General features: G+C 23.6%; 1 protein-coding gene across 1 annotated transcript in view; it reads right to left on the bottom strand.

The window, feature by feature from the left end:
- LOC127281755 (uncharacterized) overlaps window positions 1–19,867 on the bottom strand; it is a 115,282-nt gene that overhangs the window by 12,716 nt on the left and 82,699 nt on the right. The window contains exons 2-10 of the mRNA XM_051305629.1: window positions 18,344–18,631; window positions 17,379–17,531; window positions 16,531–16,645; window positions 11,073–11,411; window positions 8,754–8,871; window positions 8,462–8,594; window positions 7,653–7,864; window positions 6,237–6,279; window positions 2,928–3,275 (exon numbers count right to left, since the gene is read on the bottom strand). Of these exons, the coding sequence (XP_051161586.1) occupies window positions 2,928–3,275; window positions 6,237–6,279; window positions 7,653–7,864; window positions 8,462–8,594; window positions 8,754–8,871; window positions 11,073–11,411; window positions 16,531–16,645; window positions 17,379–17,531; window positions 18,344–18,472 (1,590 nt within the window). The 5' untranslated portion in view covers window positions 18,473–18,631. The remainder of the gene's footprint in view (window positions 1–2,927; window positions 3,276–6,236; window positions 6,280–7,652; window positions 7,865–8,461; window positions 8,595–8,753; window positions 8,872–11,072; window positions 11,412–16,530; window positions 16,646–17,378; window positions 17,532–18,343; window positions 18,632–19,867) is intronic.

Here is a 19,867-nt window from a genome sequence, read left to right as displayed (position 1 = left end):
AGAAAAAAACTACCAATTGAAACAAAAATACGTATAAAAAACTAACCAATTGTAACCAAAATACGTTAGAAAAAAATTACCAATTAAACGTACTGTCAATGATTAGTACCAAAAGCAATGCTACTTATTAGAATATATTATAATTCAAAACTACGAATTATAAGAAAAATACGTAGAAAAACTACCAATTTTAACTACTGTCAATAATTAGTATTAAAAGTAATTGTTATTTTTTCAAATCTACCACAGTTGAAAACTACAAATTGTAACAACTGGTAATTTTTAACTACGGTAGTTTGAAAAAATTCCAATTAGTAAATTTAGTAATTTCTTATTTTTATCAATGCAATTTGTAGTTTTTTTTTAATCCGCGTACTATTTAGTGGTAAAAAACCCAATTGATAAAAGGAGTAATTTTCCATTTTATTTTCATCTACGGTAGTTTTAAATAACAATTTATAAAATTGAATTATTTTTAACTAACGAGAGTTTTTACTATTTTTAATCACAATTGGTAGTTTCCAACTACTGTAGTTTAAAAATCAATTGTTTAAAAGTGAATAATTTTTTAAGTCAGTTTCAACTGTCGTAATATCTACTATTTTCAATCACAATTGGTAGTTTCCAACTATGGTAATTGAAAGAAACCAATTTATGAAATAGGTAATTTTTTACAATTGGTAATTTTAAACTACAGTAGTTCAAACCAATTGATAAATATGAGTAACTATTCACAATTGGTAGTTTTTAATTACGGTCGTTTAAAAAACCACCTATTAAAAATGAATAATTTTTTATAATTGGTAGTTATCAACTACGGTAGTTTAAAAACCAATTGTTTAAAAGTAAATAATTTCTTACAATTGGCAGTTTCAACTGTCGTAATATTTACTATTTTTAATCACAATTGGTAGTTTCCAACTATAATAATTGAAAGAAACCAATTTATGAAATAGGTAATTTATCACAATTGGTAATTTTAAACTACAGTAGTTCAAACTAATTGTAAAATATGAGTAATTATTCACAATTGGTAGTTTTTAATTACAGTAGTTTAAAAAACCAACTGTTAAAAAGGAATAATTTTTTATAATTGGTAGTTTTCAATAACGGTAGTTTAATTTTTTTACAGTTAGTAATTTTCAACTACAGTAGTTGAAAACCCAATTGTTAAAAATATTTATAATTGGTAGTTTCCATGTACGTTAGTTTAAAAATCAGTTTATAAAAATGAATAATTTTTTGGTAGTTTGGTAGTTGGTAGTTTTAACTATAGTAGTTTTTTTTGAAAATATCAATTGGTATGAAAATTAATTATTACAATTGGTTATAAATTATTTCTAAATTAAAAAAAAAATTCATTCGTATTTCAAAAAAAAGTCTTCTAATCCTTGTGAACTAATTGAAGGATCACAGCTGCCAGTTTTCAATCCGGCTAAACCGGATTTTTAAACTTGCTCTCCAAATTTTTCGACGAAAAACAAGGCTCGTTGTCTTCTTGTCCTCCTCCTCCTCTTTTTCGTTTCCTACAACAGGTCGACACTGGCATCGTCAGGTTGCAACAGATTTCACAACAGGTGGCTACAGGTAAAATCCGGAAGTCACTTTTCTCCTCTCGAGTCAAGAGTGACGCGGTTCGTAGGGTCGTGCACGTGCTCCGAATATTATTATTTTTCTTATGACATTTGTCACTAGACGTTTTACTTTGCATTGCAAAATGAAAAACTTGCTTCCTGTAAAATAATGTCGGATTCCAAGAGATATATAATAATATTCAGGAATTTTTCGAGATATTTGTGCAACCAAATCTTGTTTTTTCTGCTTAATCAACAAATTATTTTTATAATTTTTATTGTTTTTTTTATTATACTATAATTTTATTATTTATTATTATTATTATTTTTGTTGATATTTTTTATTATATTATAATTTTATTTTTTATTATTTTTTTTTAAATATTTTATTATTTATTTTTATTAATATTATTTTTATTACTTATTATTTTTGTTGCTATTTTTTATTATATTATAATTTTATTTTTTTTTATTATTTTTTTTTTATATTTTATTATTTATTTTTATTAATATTATTTTTATTACCTACTTATTATTTTTGTTGCTATTTTTTATTATATTACAATTTTATTTTTTATTATTAATTTTTTAAATATTTTATTATTTATTTTTATTAATATTATTTTTATTAATATTATTTTTATTATATTATTATTTTTATTATATTATTATTTCATTACTATCATTATTATTGTTATTTTATAATTTATTATTGTTTTTTTAATAATTTTTTTTACGTTTCAACATTTATGCAATTAATTTTGATAACGGAAAAATCTGTAACACTGCCAGGATTCGAACCTGGGACTTTTGCTTCGCAAGTTGAGAACGCTAATCACTAGACTACGTATAATTATTCAAACTAATCATTTTCGTAAGGTGTAGTCTAGAAAAAATATGCTAACAAAGTGATAATAAATAGTTATTATTAATATTATTATTATTGTTGTTACTTATTATTAAAAAATAGTAATAATAATAAAAATAAATAATAAAATAAAAAATAAGTAATAATAAAATATTTTTAAATAAAATTTAATTAAAAATCATAAATAGCTAAAAAATGAAATTAATAAAAATAGAATCAAAATGCGAGGGATGAAAATGTTTTCGAAACGATAAAAGTGATTTGGATGCACAAATATTAAAAAAAAATTTTTTTGCTTTATTTTTCTAGGTAAATGGAAACAAAAAGAAAATAATTTAAAAAAAAAATTGATCCTACACTTACTGTCGATTATTATTTTGAGATGGAAAATTAATGGATTTTGTAGCGAGATAACGTTTGAGATTTGGTCCAGGTCGAATGGATGGTAGGGGATGATTAAAATTTTGTTGTTGTTGTTTGCTTACTGTTGATGATGAGGAAGGCTTGAAGCGATTAAATGAACAAGTTGACTTGAGTGAAAATACTCCTTTTAGACGAGACAACGACGATGACGATGATGATGCTGGGCATAGTACAATTTTCATTGACGATGACTTGAGGCTACAAATTCCATTCAGGGGTTTGTGGGACGGTGGCAAGCGTAGAGAAAAAGGACACGTGATAGTGGTTTTGCTTGGAGGTGCTGGTAATGAGGGTATGATTGGTCGGGAACAACTTTCAGGGCACTCGTATTTTGCAATTATCTCGTTGATGTGCTCCGACAAACTTCCTCGCGAACAACGGCACTTGAACTTTATCATATTATTCTCTAACTATATATATATATATATATATAATTTCCATGATTTATTCATCAGTTTTTACTGTCAATCTTGCACTCGACATTTTTTTTTTTAAATTTGTTTTTCTATTTTCGTTCTATTCTTCTATTTTTGTTTTATTCATCTATTTTTCTATTTTTTTTTGTTTTATTCTTCCATTTTTATTTAGTTTTGTTTTATTTTTTTATTTATACGTTATTTTTGTTTTATTTTATTTTTATTTTTATCTCAATTTTCTAGTATTCAATTTTATTTTTCTTTTAATTTTCTAGTTTTCAGTTTTATTTTTCTTTTAATTTTCTAGTTTTCAATTTTACTTTTCTTTTAATTTTCTAGTTTTCAGTTTTGTTTTCTATTTTTTTTATTGCTTTCTCATAGAAAAAAATTGTATTTTTATTTTTTTAAAAAATTTTTTATTCAAAAAAAAAAATATATATATATAGAAATATAAAATAAATTGCCAAAAAAATTGTTTCTAATTTTGGTGAGGTTAGTTTTCGAAAGGGTTAGTTTTCATATCAATTAATTTTTCTCAATTCGAGTGAAATTGCCTTTTGTTTTTTTTTGTCGAATTTATTTTTTGAAATTTTGCAAAAAGTTTTGGGTCCGAAAAAAATTTTAATTAAAATATATTTTCGAATTATCCATATTCACCAAATTTTATGATAAATTTCTAATTAGCCGAATTTCATAGGATAGAATTTTTAATTAAAAATATAAATAAATAAATTTAAAAAAATTTTAGAAATAAATTTCCAAACAATCTGGATTAAATTATTATTATTATTACTATTATTATTATTATTATTAATAAAAATATATTTTTTTAATTAAAATATATTTTATATTAATTTAAATATATTTCATATTAATAAAATAAATTTTAAATAAACTTATATTTTAAAATAAAAAATAAAATTGAATTAATTTCGTTATTAAAATTAAAAAATGCATTAAATATATTTGGGGGGAAAATTTTTGGAATGATTTGTTATTTTCACTTTAGTCTTTTAAGGCTAATTAAAAGTCCAAAGAAGTGCCCGCTCTGTTATTAAAATTATATATATTCGGAAATAATGTAAAACACGTCTGTCGTTTGTCTTTCGAGAAAAGTGCTTTTGTTCTCAAATATACATTTTGGGAGGGAAAAACGATTATTAAAAGCTGTTAGATTATTTTCTGTTAAAAATTAAAATTTATTATCCCAAATGAAGTGTGTCAGGCTCGTGATCTCTGTCAGGTGGAAAATATAAAGCTTATTATTTTTTTTTTTTTTATTATTAGACTCTAAAAGGAATATATTTTTATTTGAGACAAATATTTATTTATTTGAGACAAATATTTATTTATTTGAGGCAAAATATATATTTATTTGATGCAAATATATATTTATTTGATGCAAATATATATTTATTAGATGCAAATATATTTTTATTTGAGGCAGATAAAATTTTATTTGTCTCAAATAAATGCAAATAAAAATTTTTTTTGGGTTGTAACGTTGTCGTTATTTTCACATATTGTTTTTTGTAAAAAAAAAATTAGAGAGAGAGGGGGATAACCTTTTGATAAATAATGGCAAATATATATGGTAAACGCCCTGTCACGTCCGGCTTGCTATTGTTATATTCGACTTTGTATTTAACGATTTGCGGAAATTTACCCTAGAATTAGCGAAACCTCTCTATATCATTATTATTTTTGCCAAAAATAACGTCCGCTTTGCGCATTTTATTTACAATTTTTTTTTTTATTCGTATACATAATATATTTTTGGTATTTTTTTGTATTTCTATTTTTAAATTACAAAAAAAATAAATAACGTAAAATGAAATAAAAATTAATTAAATAACAATTAATTAAATAGAAATTAATTAAATAAATTTAATTAAATAGAAATTAATTAAATAAAAATTAATTAAATAAAAATTAATTAAATTAAATTAAATAAAAATTAATTAAATAAAAATTAATAAAATAAAATTAAATAATTCTTTTTGATAAGAAAAAAAATCGAAGCTCTAATCAACTGTTCCTCGAGAGTAGGTGTAAAAAAAAATGATGTTCGTGAGCATGCAATATAATTAATTTCTTTTGAATACATATTAATAGTAAACTGAGAATACTCTTTGAAGCAATGAAATTAGACGTTGGTGAGATAAGCGTGATATCTATTTAAGATATGAGATTAGAGTTTGCCAGGATGCTGTATACGAACAGCAAGAAGAAGAATAATATCCTTGAAATTCTATAAATGTGAACACAACAAATTACAGCAATGAGATAATATCATATTCCCGTATATAGAGACAAAATTATAATTATTATCAAGAGTTGAGATGCGTCTTGTCAAGTATTTCAACTTTCTAGACTTCTGTATTTATTTAATTTTGAAAAGAAAAAAAAATCATATGCACACATTTCATAATGTTATTTATTATGCCGGACGACGATATATTATAATAATTCACAGATTTATCGCATATTATATGTATTGTGCATTGCAATATAGCATAAAATTATTGGTATACGATATATATAGATATATTTTTCCAAGGGGTTTAATTACCTTCTTGCAATTACATTCACATTATATGTACTTCAGTTTTAACGTATATGTTCTGTTCATAAATAATTATGAAGATAATATATATTTATACATAAAAAAAATGGTATTCGAAAATATTAATATATTTATTTTAAAATTATATATTTCTAATTTATTTTTAATTTATTTTTAATTTATTTATTTTTTAATTATTTATTTCAAAAATATTTATTTTTAATTACATAAATTAATATATAAAATTAACTTAATACAAAAGTAATAATAGAAAAAAATGTCTCTATTTTTATTTATTTAAAATTTTTGTTTTATAAATAAATGTTAATAAATAAATGTTAATAAATAAATTAATATTCAAAATTAATATTTTGCAAAATAATATATACCTTGAATAATATAGCAATTGCAGAAGCAATACCAGCATAACCACTGCCGACAATAACAATTTTTACACGATGACCCGTGAGAATATGCTCATGTTGTTTATTTAACAAAACTGTTGTTGTATTTCCAGTATTTTCAATAAATTTTTTCTTCGTGTCAACCATTATTAATTTTTTTTTGTGATTAGAGAAAGATATTTAAAAATTTTTTCCTAAATGAAAATTTTAATTTCATTTTCCTATATAAATATTGGTTATGTTTACAAAATTAATATATATGACAATCTACAATATTTTTTGTTTAAAAACAAAATTGAATACCAAAAAAAAAATTTCTATATTCGTTTTTATAACTTTTTTTTTTAATTATCAAAAATCGAATAATTTATCAAAACCATTTTCTGTATTTGATTTATAATTTTCAAATTTTTATTTTTATTAATTAATAATTAATTATTAATAATTAATTAATAATTAATTTTTGTTTGAGGGAAAAAATTTCTTTATATAAATAAAGAAAAATCAGATTTGTTTACAAAAAAAGTAAATTTCCTTTTTCTTTAAAAAAAAACAGTGTTTTATGTAAAACAACATTTATTTATAAAACAACAGTTTAAAATAATAAAAGTATAATTTTTTTTTTTTTTTTTTTTTTGGGAAAAAAGGATGAGCTTGGCAAAGATTATGTAAAAATAAAAAAAGAAATCGACAGGCTTTCCGGCTCTGTGGTAAAGGCCGTTAGCATGTTAATTTTATAGCTTCATTACGCACTTGTGTTTTTCATTATACACTTAATTCTAATGAAGTGAGATAAGTGAGGCTACCAACCAAGTTTCACGTAAACCCCGTTTTTTGTATAATGGGTCTCTCTCTCTCTCTCTGATTTTTTTTATTATTATTATTATTATTTTTTAACGATAATTGGAATATCTTCGATTCCCTCAATGATTCCAACATTTTCTCAGATGCCGGAAAAAGAATAAAAAATTATCCAATAACGAGCAACCTCACAACCAAAAGGAAATTGTTCCATAAAAACAAATTTTTATCGACAAAATGTAATTTCTAAATGATAACATCTCTTTATATTCGCCAAGATTTCATTTAAATTCAAATTAATTAGTGATTTTTTATTTCGAAAACAAGTGATTATAAAAAAAAAAAAAAATCAAAAAAAATAAAATACATTTGCGACGAATTCTCAGTTAAAGGACAAAATAAGGTGCGCCTTTTATTTTCTAGAAAAAAAAAAAAAATTTATTTCAAAAATTTACAAATTTTTTTTTATATTATAAAAATAGTATTTAACAAATTTTAAAATTAAAGAAAATAAAAAAATTTACTCAAAAATTTGTTTAATAAAAATATTTTTAAAAAAATTTAGAAAAAATTCTCGTTTGATTTTGAAGGGAAAAATACTATCCCTCTGTTTGTTCCTTATCAATGTCTTCTTGGACTTCTTTTAGAATTCCACATTCTCTGATAGTGGAGCGAATTCCATCGGCACAATTTTGTAACGCATTTTTTTCCTCGTCCGATAATTTTTGCTTTACAGTTTGAAGAATTCCCTCTTTTCCAATCACGCAAGGTATTGACATAAAAATATCCTTGTCAGTTCCATGAGCGCAACTCTATTTTTAAAAAAATATATAAAAAATACCGATAATAAAAATGCAAAAAAACAATCAGAAAATATTTTTTTAATTACAGTGAAACTTGCAATAATGAGACATACATAGTTAAACTGTTCCATTGACTCAGGTTGATATAAAGAGAATATAAGAAAAAATAATAATACACTGAAACTCGAGTTATTGAGACGTGCAACACGTCTCACTAACTGAGGTTCCAGTGTATTAAAATTAAAAATACAATACATAATACGCTGTTACTTCTGTTAATAAGATAGAAGCACAATAAACTCTAGGTGTCTGGATAACGTCTCAATAACTTAGGTTCCAGTGTATTAAAAATATATTAATAGAATGCATAGTAACTTTCATTAATGAGACACTCAAGGTGCCTTGAACCTGTCTCAATATACGTTCAAGTGTATGGAAATAAAATAAAGTACACTGAAACCTTTGCTATCGAGACGCTCGTCTCAATAACACAGGTTCCAGTGTAGGAAAAATTTTCAAATTGCATAAACTAAAACTTTCAAAACAAAAATCTCAATAACACAGGTTCCAGTGTGTAAAAAATAAAATAAAAAAAATATTGAAAACCTTAATATGAGTAGAAACCGGAAGTACGACTCTTGTATTTCGGAGAATGGCATCGACAATTTCAGCAGTGCAGAAACCCAAAGCCCATGAATTTGGTCCTTTAGAACCCTTTTGTTGATTAAGTGTATTGCCACTATAAATAAAAAAAATATAAAGTTTTTTTTTAAAAAAAAAGAAGTAAACCGGAATGACTGGAATGTTTACCACGCGAAACTCAATGGCTCAATTTCACTTTCATATATGTATATATATATATATAAATATATATAGTGTATAAAATAAAATGACTAACCACTCATTCACTGTGGTGCCGATCTCGTACCATTTTTCAGGGTCATTCTTTTCACCCATCTTGGGATTAATGTCCCGCAGCTTCATACCGGCTACATTAACGCTCGACCACACAGGAACTATAATTTACAATAATCGCAGAAATTTATTGAAGGAATAAATTAAAAAAGAACATCTCACTGGCCTTTCCAAAAGGACAAAATTAATTGGCGAATGTTTTCCCCCAAAAAATTACCACCTGTGAGATTGTATCTGATTAAAAGAGAAGTTCGAAATTTTTATTTTATTTATTTTTTTTTTGCTTTACACTATACACGGAAACTAGATTTTCAAATATTGTAAAAAAATAGCTGAATTTCTGTGCAAAAACAAAATAATATTCTGAGAATAGTGAAAATTCATTTTAAAAAAACATTCCGTGGAATATTCTTAATAAAATTCCTAACAATCATTCCATGGAACATTCTTAAAAAACATTCCATGGAACATTGCTAATAAAATTTCAATAGGAAATTCATAATATTCCATGGAACATTTCTAATAAATTTCCAGTGGAAAATTCTTAACAAACATCCCATGGAACATTCCTAATAAAATTCCTAACAAACATTCCATGGAACATTCATAATAAAATTCCAATGGAAAATTCCTAACAAACATTCCATGGAACATTCATAATAAAATTCCAATGGAAAATTCCTAACATTCAATGGAACATTCCTAATAAATTTCCAGTTAAAAATTCTTAACAAACATTCCATGGAACATTCCTAATAAATTTCCAGTGGAAAATTCTTGACAAACATTCCATGGAACATTCCTAACAAAATTCCTACGAAACATTCCTAATAAAATTCTAATGGAAAATTGTTAAAAACATTCCATGGAACTTTCCTAATAAAATTCTAATGGAAAATTGTTAAAAAACATTCCATGGAACATTCATAATAAAATTTCAGTTTAAAATTCCTAACAAACATTCCATGGAACATTCCTGTCGAAAATTCTAACGAAACATTCCTAATAAAATTCCAATAGAAAATTGTTAACAAACATTTCATGGAACATTCCTAATAAAATTCCAATAGAAAATTGTTAACAAACATTCCATGGAACATTCCTAATAAAATTCCAGTGAAAAAATCCTAACGAACATTACATGGAAAATTCATAATAAAATTTCAATGAAAAATTCATAATAAAATTTTAATGGAAAATTCCTAACAAAAATTCCAAATAATATTCCTAATAAAAATTCAATGGAATATCAATTAGTGATGGTAGTTCTATATCGGTATAGAAAATGGTTTTTGGTTATGAATGGAATAAAGAAAAATATATATATATATATATATATATATAAATGACTTTTGTTGATGGAAAATGATGAAATGAAGTTATATTGAACACTAGTTGGTATTACTACCGTTTAGAGTAAAATTATTATCGCTTCCGCGGCCAATTAGTATAAATCACTTGTTTCACAGATTTCAATTATGTTACTGATACGCACTTCTCGCGCTCACAGTTTTTTTTTTAACCAGGGCCAATCAGATAAATTAGTTATAATACAAGCGCAAATAACTGTAATAAATTTCATAAAGCCAAGTCCATTAATTTCCTGTCATAAATGTAATGAAGTTTTGCGCTCCTGGTTCTCGAATATATGTGCCATCTTGAGGTGCTGTCCTCGTGCGCGCATAAGGTTACAATACCGCACACGTATATTGTCATCTTTTCATTATTTTTTTTTTTTAAACTTCGATCCATTCACAATATGGTTCAAAAAATTATTCTTCCTCTCTTATATCGGAAGAAGGAAATGAGACCTTACGTGTGTGACATTTTTGAGGCTTTTAATTAAAAAAAAAAAAAAGAAAAAGAAATTTTTTCAAACCGGTTCTTCATTTCATTAATAATTACTTGTTTTATTTTTGAATCAATTTTTTTCAAATTTTGTAATATTGATTATAAGGAATATTTTCATTAATATTCCAGGAATATTGTTGAAGAAAATCCATCAATATTCCAGGAATATCAAAGTTATTACTTTAATATTTAATATTTCAGTGGAATATTTTGGAATTTTAAAATAATATTCCATTGGAGTTTTAAAATAATATTTAATTGGAGTTTTAAATTAATATTCCACTGTAGTTTAAAATTAATATTACATTGGAATTTTAAAATAATATTCCATTGGAATTTCAATATTCCATTAAAATGTGAATATTCCATATTGGAAATATTTAATAATGGCAATTAATTTTAATTATCTTATAATTAAAATAAGAAAGTGGCAAAAATAAAAAATTCCTACCAGATTGCACTCCTTGGGCCCCAATATTCATACAGCTAATTGAATTATTTGCTAGGCCAAATTTTTGGGCCAAATAATATTGAAATCTGACACTGTCTATTAGAGTTCCAGTTCCAAGAACTTGATTGGATGGAAATTTTGCCAGTTTCCATGCAACATAGGACATAATATCAATTGGTTGTGTTACCACTACAATCACACATTTTGGACACCATTTTGCAACTCCTGGTATAATTTTTTCGAATATTTTCAAATTTTTTTCTATATTTGGCTCGTCTCCTGGCGCCGGATCGCCTACCGCGATAATCACCACTCCTGATTCTTTAATCATTGAGATATCTGCAATATTTTTATATAAAAATATATTATAAATAATTTCAAAAAATTTTTCCAAAATATTGTAGAAAATATTTTTGGTAATATTCCCAAAGATATTCCAAAAATATTATCATAGAATATTTCTAAAATATTGTTGAAAATATTCTCAAAGATATTCCTACAATATTCCAAAATAATATTTATGAAATATTGTTGAAAATATTCCCAAAGATATTCCTACAATATTCCAAAATAATATTTATGAAATATTGTTGAAAATATTCCGAAAGATATTCCTACAATATTCCAAAATAATATTTATGAAATATTGTTGAAAATATTCCCAAAGATATTTCTACAGTATTCCAAAATAATATTTTTGAAATATTATTAAAAATATTCCTACAATATTCCTAAAATTCCAATAATTAAATATAAAATTTATCGATTTATTTTTTTTTTTGCTCATTATAAATAATAAATTTACAAATATTTGTCGTTTTTATCAAAATAAAGTCTGTTTCCTGTCAACGAGAACCGAAATTTCTTAATTTCCGACAAAAAAAAAAATTTGTATCTTTCTTTAAGATCAACATCCATAAAAAAGTTGTGTTGACTTTTTTACGATTCAAAATTGATAGAAATCTCATCCGCCAAGTGTATATATATATAAATATGGAGGAACAAGTTTTTCCAGAAAAATTAAAATGTTAGTCAACACCTCTTATGGCTACGTTACTACTTTTTTTTTTATTTTTACAAATATTCACGTACGATCGTAAAATGTCAAAACAAAAGTGTGGTTAAGCTTCTGAAAGTAGGGGAAAAAAAATTTTTTTTTTTTTTTCTTTTTCAAGATCAATCGCAGATTATATATCCGCGAACGTGTGAGAAAAAGGATGCTTGCTGTAATTTTCAAGCAGATAAACAAGAGTTAAAAAGTCTTCTCGGAAGCTATTTTACACGCGTTTTTATATATATTTTCTCTTCTACTGTCTTGTGTTGTTTTAAACAAGTTAGAAAACACCGTAAAAAAAATTTTTACTTTTAAAATGTCTCCTCTTTCTTCCTGTTGTGATTTCTCACGGATATTTTAATAATTAAATAAACAATTCCCACTAAATATAGAAAAAAATATTTTTTTTTCTATTTTTTTAATATAATTGAAAAAATATTTTGTTTTCTATTTTTTTTTTTGATAATTATAAATAAAATGTCTAAAAAAATACGTTTTAACAACATTGTCATGAATACAGTTTAGAAAAAACAATTATTTCGAATAAGACAATTGAATAGGAGCAAAGAATATATAACTGTATGTATAATATACAGATATATATGCTTTCTACTTTTTAAATTACATTTTAATGAGGCTCAATAATATAACAGTTTATCATATCCTCTTTATGTTCCACTTATCAAAAAAGTATTTTTTTTTTTGTTAACAATCTCAGATTTTTTTTATCATTTCAAAAATTGGTCCATTATAATTTATTCCAAAATTCGAAAAAAACAGAATAAAACTAATCCAAAAAAAAAAAAAAATTAATAAACCCTAATTGAGCGAAATATTCTATTTATGTTCCGGGAATATTTCAGTGGAACATTCTTTAGGATTATTCCAATGTTCCACTAGAAAATTTGGATCATTCCCTTGGAATATTTATATATAATTTTCATTTGAATATTTCCATAATATTCCAATGGAATAATCCTAAAATATTCCAAAGGAACGTCTAAAGATAGGAGTCTTTTATATTCCTTGAATATGAATGGAATATTCCATTAAAACATTAAGAATATACAAAAGAAATATTAATTCCAAGAATATTAAAATGTTTTACTGGAACGTTTCTTTGGAATATTTTAGTAATATTTCTTTGGAATATTGTGTAAATATTAAAATGGAAATATTGTAGAAATATTGCAATGTTTTTGAATATATTTTCAGTATATTATAGGAAATATTCCACAGTTTTTGAATATTCTTTCTGTATTTGAATTTTATTGACTATTTTAAGGAATTTTTTTCCAAAAATATTCCAAAAGAGTAATTCCACATAATTCCAATGGAATATTCCTATAATATTCCTTTTTAAAACATTTCTTTAATATTCTTATGAATATTCCGATAATATTCCAAAGAAACGTTTTTAATTAATGGATTTTAATTTCAATTTAATATTTCTACAATATTTCTATGAAATATTCCCATAATATTCCAAAGAAACGTTTTTAATGTCAGCAATTTTAATATTCCTGTAATATTTCTAACGTTCCAATGAAATATTCCACGAATCTGAATGGAACATTCTGTGTTGTTGAGGATTAAAATGTAAATAAAATATTAAAATATAAATAAAATATTAAAATAAAAATAAAATAATTCTTGAGAGAAATTAAAAAAATTGAAGACAAGATAAAATTACACACAAGTTTTGATAAAACAATAAATATAAAAAAATACATAGCGGAAATGTTATAAAAGACAAGGGATTATTTTTCATGTAAAAGGAATATACTTTTTTTGTCCTTTTTTTTTTAAAAAAAAAAAAGTGAATACGTAAGTTTTCAACACAGATGTTCCATGTGACTTTTGTACAAAATAATGCCGGCGCATGGTAAATGGCGCTTACATCCTTTAATAGTTCCACCTTTCATATAATCTTTTACATGAATATTTAATATTTTTCATCGGTCAGTGAATCACAAATGCGTTGAAGCGTTTGTGTGTCTGTTTCTTTTTTTCATTTTTTTTTCTTTTATTTTAACGTGGATTGTGGTTCTAACCCTATATAACGCAGTGGCGGCGATTTAACATCGCGATAAATAAATACTCGAAATTTACGAACCAGCCCGGAAAAAGCGACGGAAACATCCACCGTCCGCGTGCCTGCACGCGGCTCAACGACTCGAGATGCAAGGAGATGATTAAAAGGATTTCGAGACTTCACATCCGACTCTTTATTCTTCTTCTTCTTCTTCTTCTACTTTTTTTTCACCTGAAATTTTTTTTTTTTCCTTTTTTTCTTCTTCATCGTTTTGAGTAGGGGAAGGAATATTTCTGACTCGGTGCGCGTTGACAGGGGTATATAAAATGTGATGACTGATCAAAAATGACGAAGAATCTTTTAAAAAGCTCGATCACATCCTCAATCGGTAATCATCATCACGGAATGGGGTAAAGAAAGAAAAAAATTTGCGCTCCATCAGTCACGATGTATCAATTTGAGATTTTAAGAAATTTCGTTCGTCGTCCATACAAAACGCGAGACAATGAATTACAAAATGAAAACGTTTTTTTTTTCTTTCTAAAATATTCCCATTGATGGAATAATTTTATAAACAAATTTTTTTCGGGATATTTAAATGCAAGAATATTGAATTAAAAAAATCTACAAGAAATATTCAGGAAATATACCAAAAATATTAGAGGAATATTCAAATAATATTCAAGAAGAAATATTCCAAGAAACACTGATGAAATGATATTCAAAGAATATAAAAAAGAAATATTCAAATAATATTGAAAAATATTCAAGAATATTTAAGAAACATTCCAAGAATATATAGGAAATATTCCAAGAATTTATTAAAGAAGAAATCTTTCAAGAATATTAAGAAAGTATTCAAAAAATATCAACAAAAAAAAATTTTTTTAAGAATATTGAAAGTTATTAATAAAATATTCCAAGAATATTAAGAATGTATTCAAAGAGTATTAAAGAAGAATTCTACAGGAAATATTAGAAGAATATTTAGAATGTATTCAAAGAATATTAAAGAAAAAATCTTCAGGGAATATTGAAAAAATATTCTAAAAATATTAGGAAAATATTCAAGAAGAATATTCAAGAAGAAATATTCCAAGAACCACTGATGAAATAATATTCAAAGAATATAAAAAAGAAATATTCAAATAATATTGAAAAATATTCAAGAATATTTGAGAAATATTCTAAGAATATATAGGAAATATTCCAAGATTATTGAGAAAGTATTCAAAGAGTATTAAAGAAGAAATCTTGAGGAAATATTCCAAGAATATTGAAAGTTATTAATAAAATATTCCAAGAATATTGAAAGTTATTAATAAAATATTCCAAGAATATTGGAAGTTATTAATAAAATATTCCAAGAATATTAAGAATGTATTCAAAGAGTATTAAAGAAGAATTCTACAGGAAATATTACAAGAATATTTAGAATGTATTCAAAGAATATTAAAGAAAAAATCTTCAGGGAATATTGAAAAAATATTCTAAAAATATTAGGAAAATATTCAAGAAGAATATTCAAGAAGAAATATTCCAAAAACCACTGATGAAATAATATTCAAAGAATATAAAAAAAAGAAATATTCGAATAATAGTTTCTAAATATTCAAGAATATTTAGGAAATATTCCAAGAATAATGAGAAACTATTGAATGAGTATTAAAGAAGAAATTTTCAGGAAATATTGAGGAAATATTCCAAGATTATTGAGAAAGTATTCAAAGAGTATTAAAGAAGAAATCTTGAGGAAATATTCCAAGAATATTGAGAAAATATTCAAAGAATATTAAAGAAGAAATCTTGAGGAAATATTCCAAGAATATTAAGAAAGTATTCAAAGAATATTAAAGAAGAAATCTTCAGGAAATATTCCAAAAATATTATAGAAATTTTCTATGAATATTCAGGAAATATTCCAAGAAGATTAAAGAAATATTCAATAATATTCAAGGAAATATTCCAAGAATATTAAATAGTATTAAAGAATATTAAAGAATATCAAATAAAAATGAATCACTAAATTATAATAATAATAAGAATAATAATAATAATAATAATAATAATAATAATAATAATAATAATAATAATAATAATAATAATAATAATAATAATAATAATAATAATAATAATAATAATTGATAAAAGAATGAAATACAATAATAAATTTTGTATTGATAAAATGCAAATTGTTTTTCTCTTGTTAAACAAGTGAAAAATAATTTTTCATAGTTGAGTTCATGATATTCTGTCTATGAGGAGGTGAAGTGAGGTGGAATCGGAGATGAAGAGAACTCAACAAGAAAAACAATTGATTTGCACGAACATTTCATACTCACAGCTTACTTAGAACGGTAAATGCATACCTTTGGCCCCGATAACTAAAGGATTTCCTAGGAAGATACTAGCATGTCTTATGTCCTCAGCCTCAGCCTTAACCTTCTCATGCTTGTCCACCAAAACAATCTCACTCGCTATTCTCTGTTCCAACATATTTAAATACATCATGATTAAACAATTTACTCACACAATACTCCAAAAGGAATATTACATTACAATATATATATTTTTTTTTAATATTCCATTAATATCTTTTTCAGAATATTCCAATAATTCTTTTTTTTAAATATTCTATCAATTTTTTTACGGAATATTCCACAAATTTCTTTTTAGAATAGAGTATTAATATTTTTTTGGAATATTCCATCAATTCCTTTATGGAATATTTTACAAATTTTTTTTAGAATATTTTATTAATATCTTTTTTGGAATATTCTCTCCATTTCTTTTGAAATATTCCATTAATGTTTTTTTTAATATTCCATCTGTATTTGAAAAATATTTAAAATTAATATTTAAATATTTAATTCGAAAATATTCCACAATATTTCCAAAGATTAATATATAAAATATTCCCAAAGAAATATTATGGAATATTTCAAGGAATATTTAAAAATATTTCTAAGAACTATTGTCAAATATTCCAAGGAGGATTATAAAATATTTTCAAGGTATATTGTGAAATATTCCAAGGAATATTCTGGAATATTTATGAATATTTAGAAACGTATATATTTTTTAAAATGTATTTTTCTAAATTCTTTTTTTAAATATAAAAATTTATTCTTAAAATTAATTTTTGTATAAAAAAATAAGTGTGAAATAACACATCACTGAAGAATAATTTACGCATAAAGATTTTGTATTAAATTACCCTCATCAAAATAGCAATGGCACAAGCCATTCCCACGTTTCCGGCACCAATGATGGAAACCTTTAGTTTGTGTGGGTAAGTTTCACATGGTCCTAATTGTGAACTTATTAATGCATTCTTTGTTGTCGTTGTCACTGTTTCAGAATTTGCAGCCTAAAAGAAAAAAAAATTAAAACATTACATTAAATTAATGTTGCGACAATTTATAAAATAATCCTAAATTTTTTTTAAATGGAATATTTCATAAATATTTCTTAAAGTTGTATTGGAAGAATATTCTATATAAATATTCCCAAACTTATAATAGAATATTTTATACAAATATTCCTAAAGTTTGAAAAGAATATTCCATATAAATATTCCATAATTTTAGTGGAATATTTCATATAAATAATCGTAAATCTATAGTGGAATATTTCAGAAATATTACTAAAGTTATAATTATTTGGAAATTTTAATGAAATATTACTAAATGAAATAATGTAATATTCCTTAAAATATTCCATAAAAATATTCTTGGAATATGTAAAAAAAAATTAAAATATAAAATTAAATTAAATAAATGACAATAAAAAAATATTGTGATGAAAAATAAAAAAGAGAGGGAAAAATATAATTACAATAATACTTTATTATCGAAAATAATTAAAATAAAAAATAATAATTTAAATAATAATAATAATAATAATAATAATAATAATAATAATAATAATAATAATAATAATAATAATAATAATGATTTTTGTTTAAAAAATCGCTAAATAAGGTTAAAATAATAAATGTGATAAAATATATTTTGTGACACATTTCAAAAAAGAAAAAATAGAAAAATAGAAATTTGTTCGTGAAAGCATGTAAAAACAAGTTTTCTGATAAAATGTGTCCACACATATATATATAAATAAATGTGACTTAGCATTGATATTCAACCTGATTAAAATTGACTTGTTTGAATCATTACTTACATCAGTGTCACTAGGAAGTCTACAGTCGCTATCACTATTTAATTTGGAATTTTCTGCTACTACATTTTTTGTCTCGTCAAGCATGTTTGTTGAATTTCTCAAATTGGACGAATGCTCATTCGATGACATGTTTTAAATCATTAAGGAGATCATTAATTCCCCCTCCCTCTGTGTTTGGTCGTCTCAAAGACCGATTTTCAAAGCTATATACTCTTTATAATGACAGCTCTTAACGTTCATCCTTCGATTCTAAAGCACCTTGAAGATAGGCTCTCATCGATCTAATAACTAAAACACACACACATATATATATACTATTTTTAAATTCTGATTAATGATATTTTCTACATAATATTTATACATAAACGAGACTCTTGCAATTCATTCATAAATTCAACTCTCATTTTAGAGATAAATATATATTTAAATATTATCGTTAATTAATTTTAATCTTTTAATTAATTACGCTCGTGAGAAAAAAGAAGAAGGTCGAATAAATAAATAAGAATTTAAATTAAATTTATTTTTTGTAAATTATCAAAAAGAAGGATTGAAAAAAAAAATTATTTCCCAAGAATATTGAGGAAATATTCCAAGAATATTAAATAAGAAATCTTCAGGGAATATTAAGAAAATATTCCAAGAATATAAAAAGAAATATTCAAATAATATTAAAAAAAAATTCGAGAATATTGAGGAAATATTCCAAGAATATTAAAGAAGAAATCTTTAGGAAATATTCAAAGAATATTGAAGAAGAAATATTCCAAGAATATTGATGAAATAATATTCCAAAAATATAAAAAGAAATATTCCAAGAATATTGATGAAATAATATTCCAAGAATATAAAAAGAAATATTCCAATAATATTAAAAAAAAATTCGAGAATATTGAGGAAATATTCCAAGAATATTAAAGAAGAAATCTTAAGGAAATATTCCAAGAATATTGAAGAAGAAATATTCCAAAAATATAAAAAGAAATATTCCAAGAATATTGATGAAATAATATTCCAAGAATATAAATCTTCAGAGAATATTATAAAAATATTCCAAGAATATAAAAAGAAATATTCCAATAATATTAAAAAATATTCAAGAATATTTAAGAAATATTCCAATAATATTAAAAATATTCAAGAATATTTAAGAAATATTCCAAGAATATCAAAGAAGAAATCAGGGAATATTACAAAAATATTCCAAGAACATTAAAGAAATATTCCGTGAATATTAGGAAAATATTCCAAGAATGCTAGAGAAGAAATATTCAGGGAATATTAAGGATATATTCAAAGAATATTAAAGAAGAAATATTCCAAAAATAGAGAAAATTATTTTTTCCCAAAAATGAAAATAGAATTTAGAATAATCTTAAATAGAACATTGACATAATATATATTTGTTAATAGTATAAAATTAATACTAAAAAAAATAAAATATAATTAAATTAATTTACATTTCCTTAAAAAGGAATCAATGAAAACGGTACTTCAGAAAGTTTGAAATAGATTTATCGTTAT

This window comes from Leptopilina boulardi, unplaced genomic scaffold (genome assembly GCF_019393585.1).
Source record: "Leptopilina boulardi isolate dan_hultmark-lab unplaced genomic scaffold, ZJU_Lbou_2.1 LbouV2_278, whole genome shotgun sequence".
Taxonomy (NCBI): domain Eukaryota; kingdom Metazoa; phylum Arthropoda; class Insecta; order Hymenoptera; family Figitidae; genus Leptopilina; species Leptopilina boulardi.
Note: the sequence above shows the minus strand (reverse complement) of the source record. Positions and strands in the feature narration are given on the sequence as shown.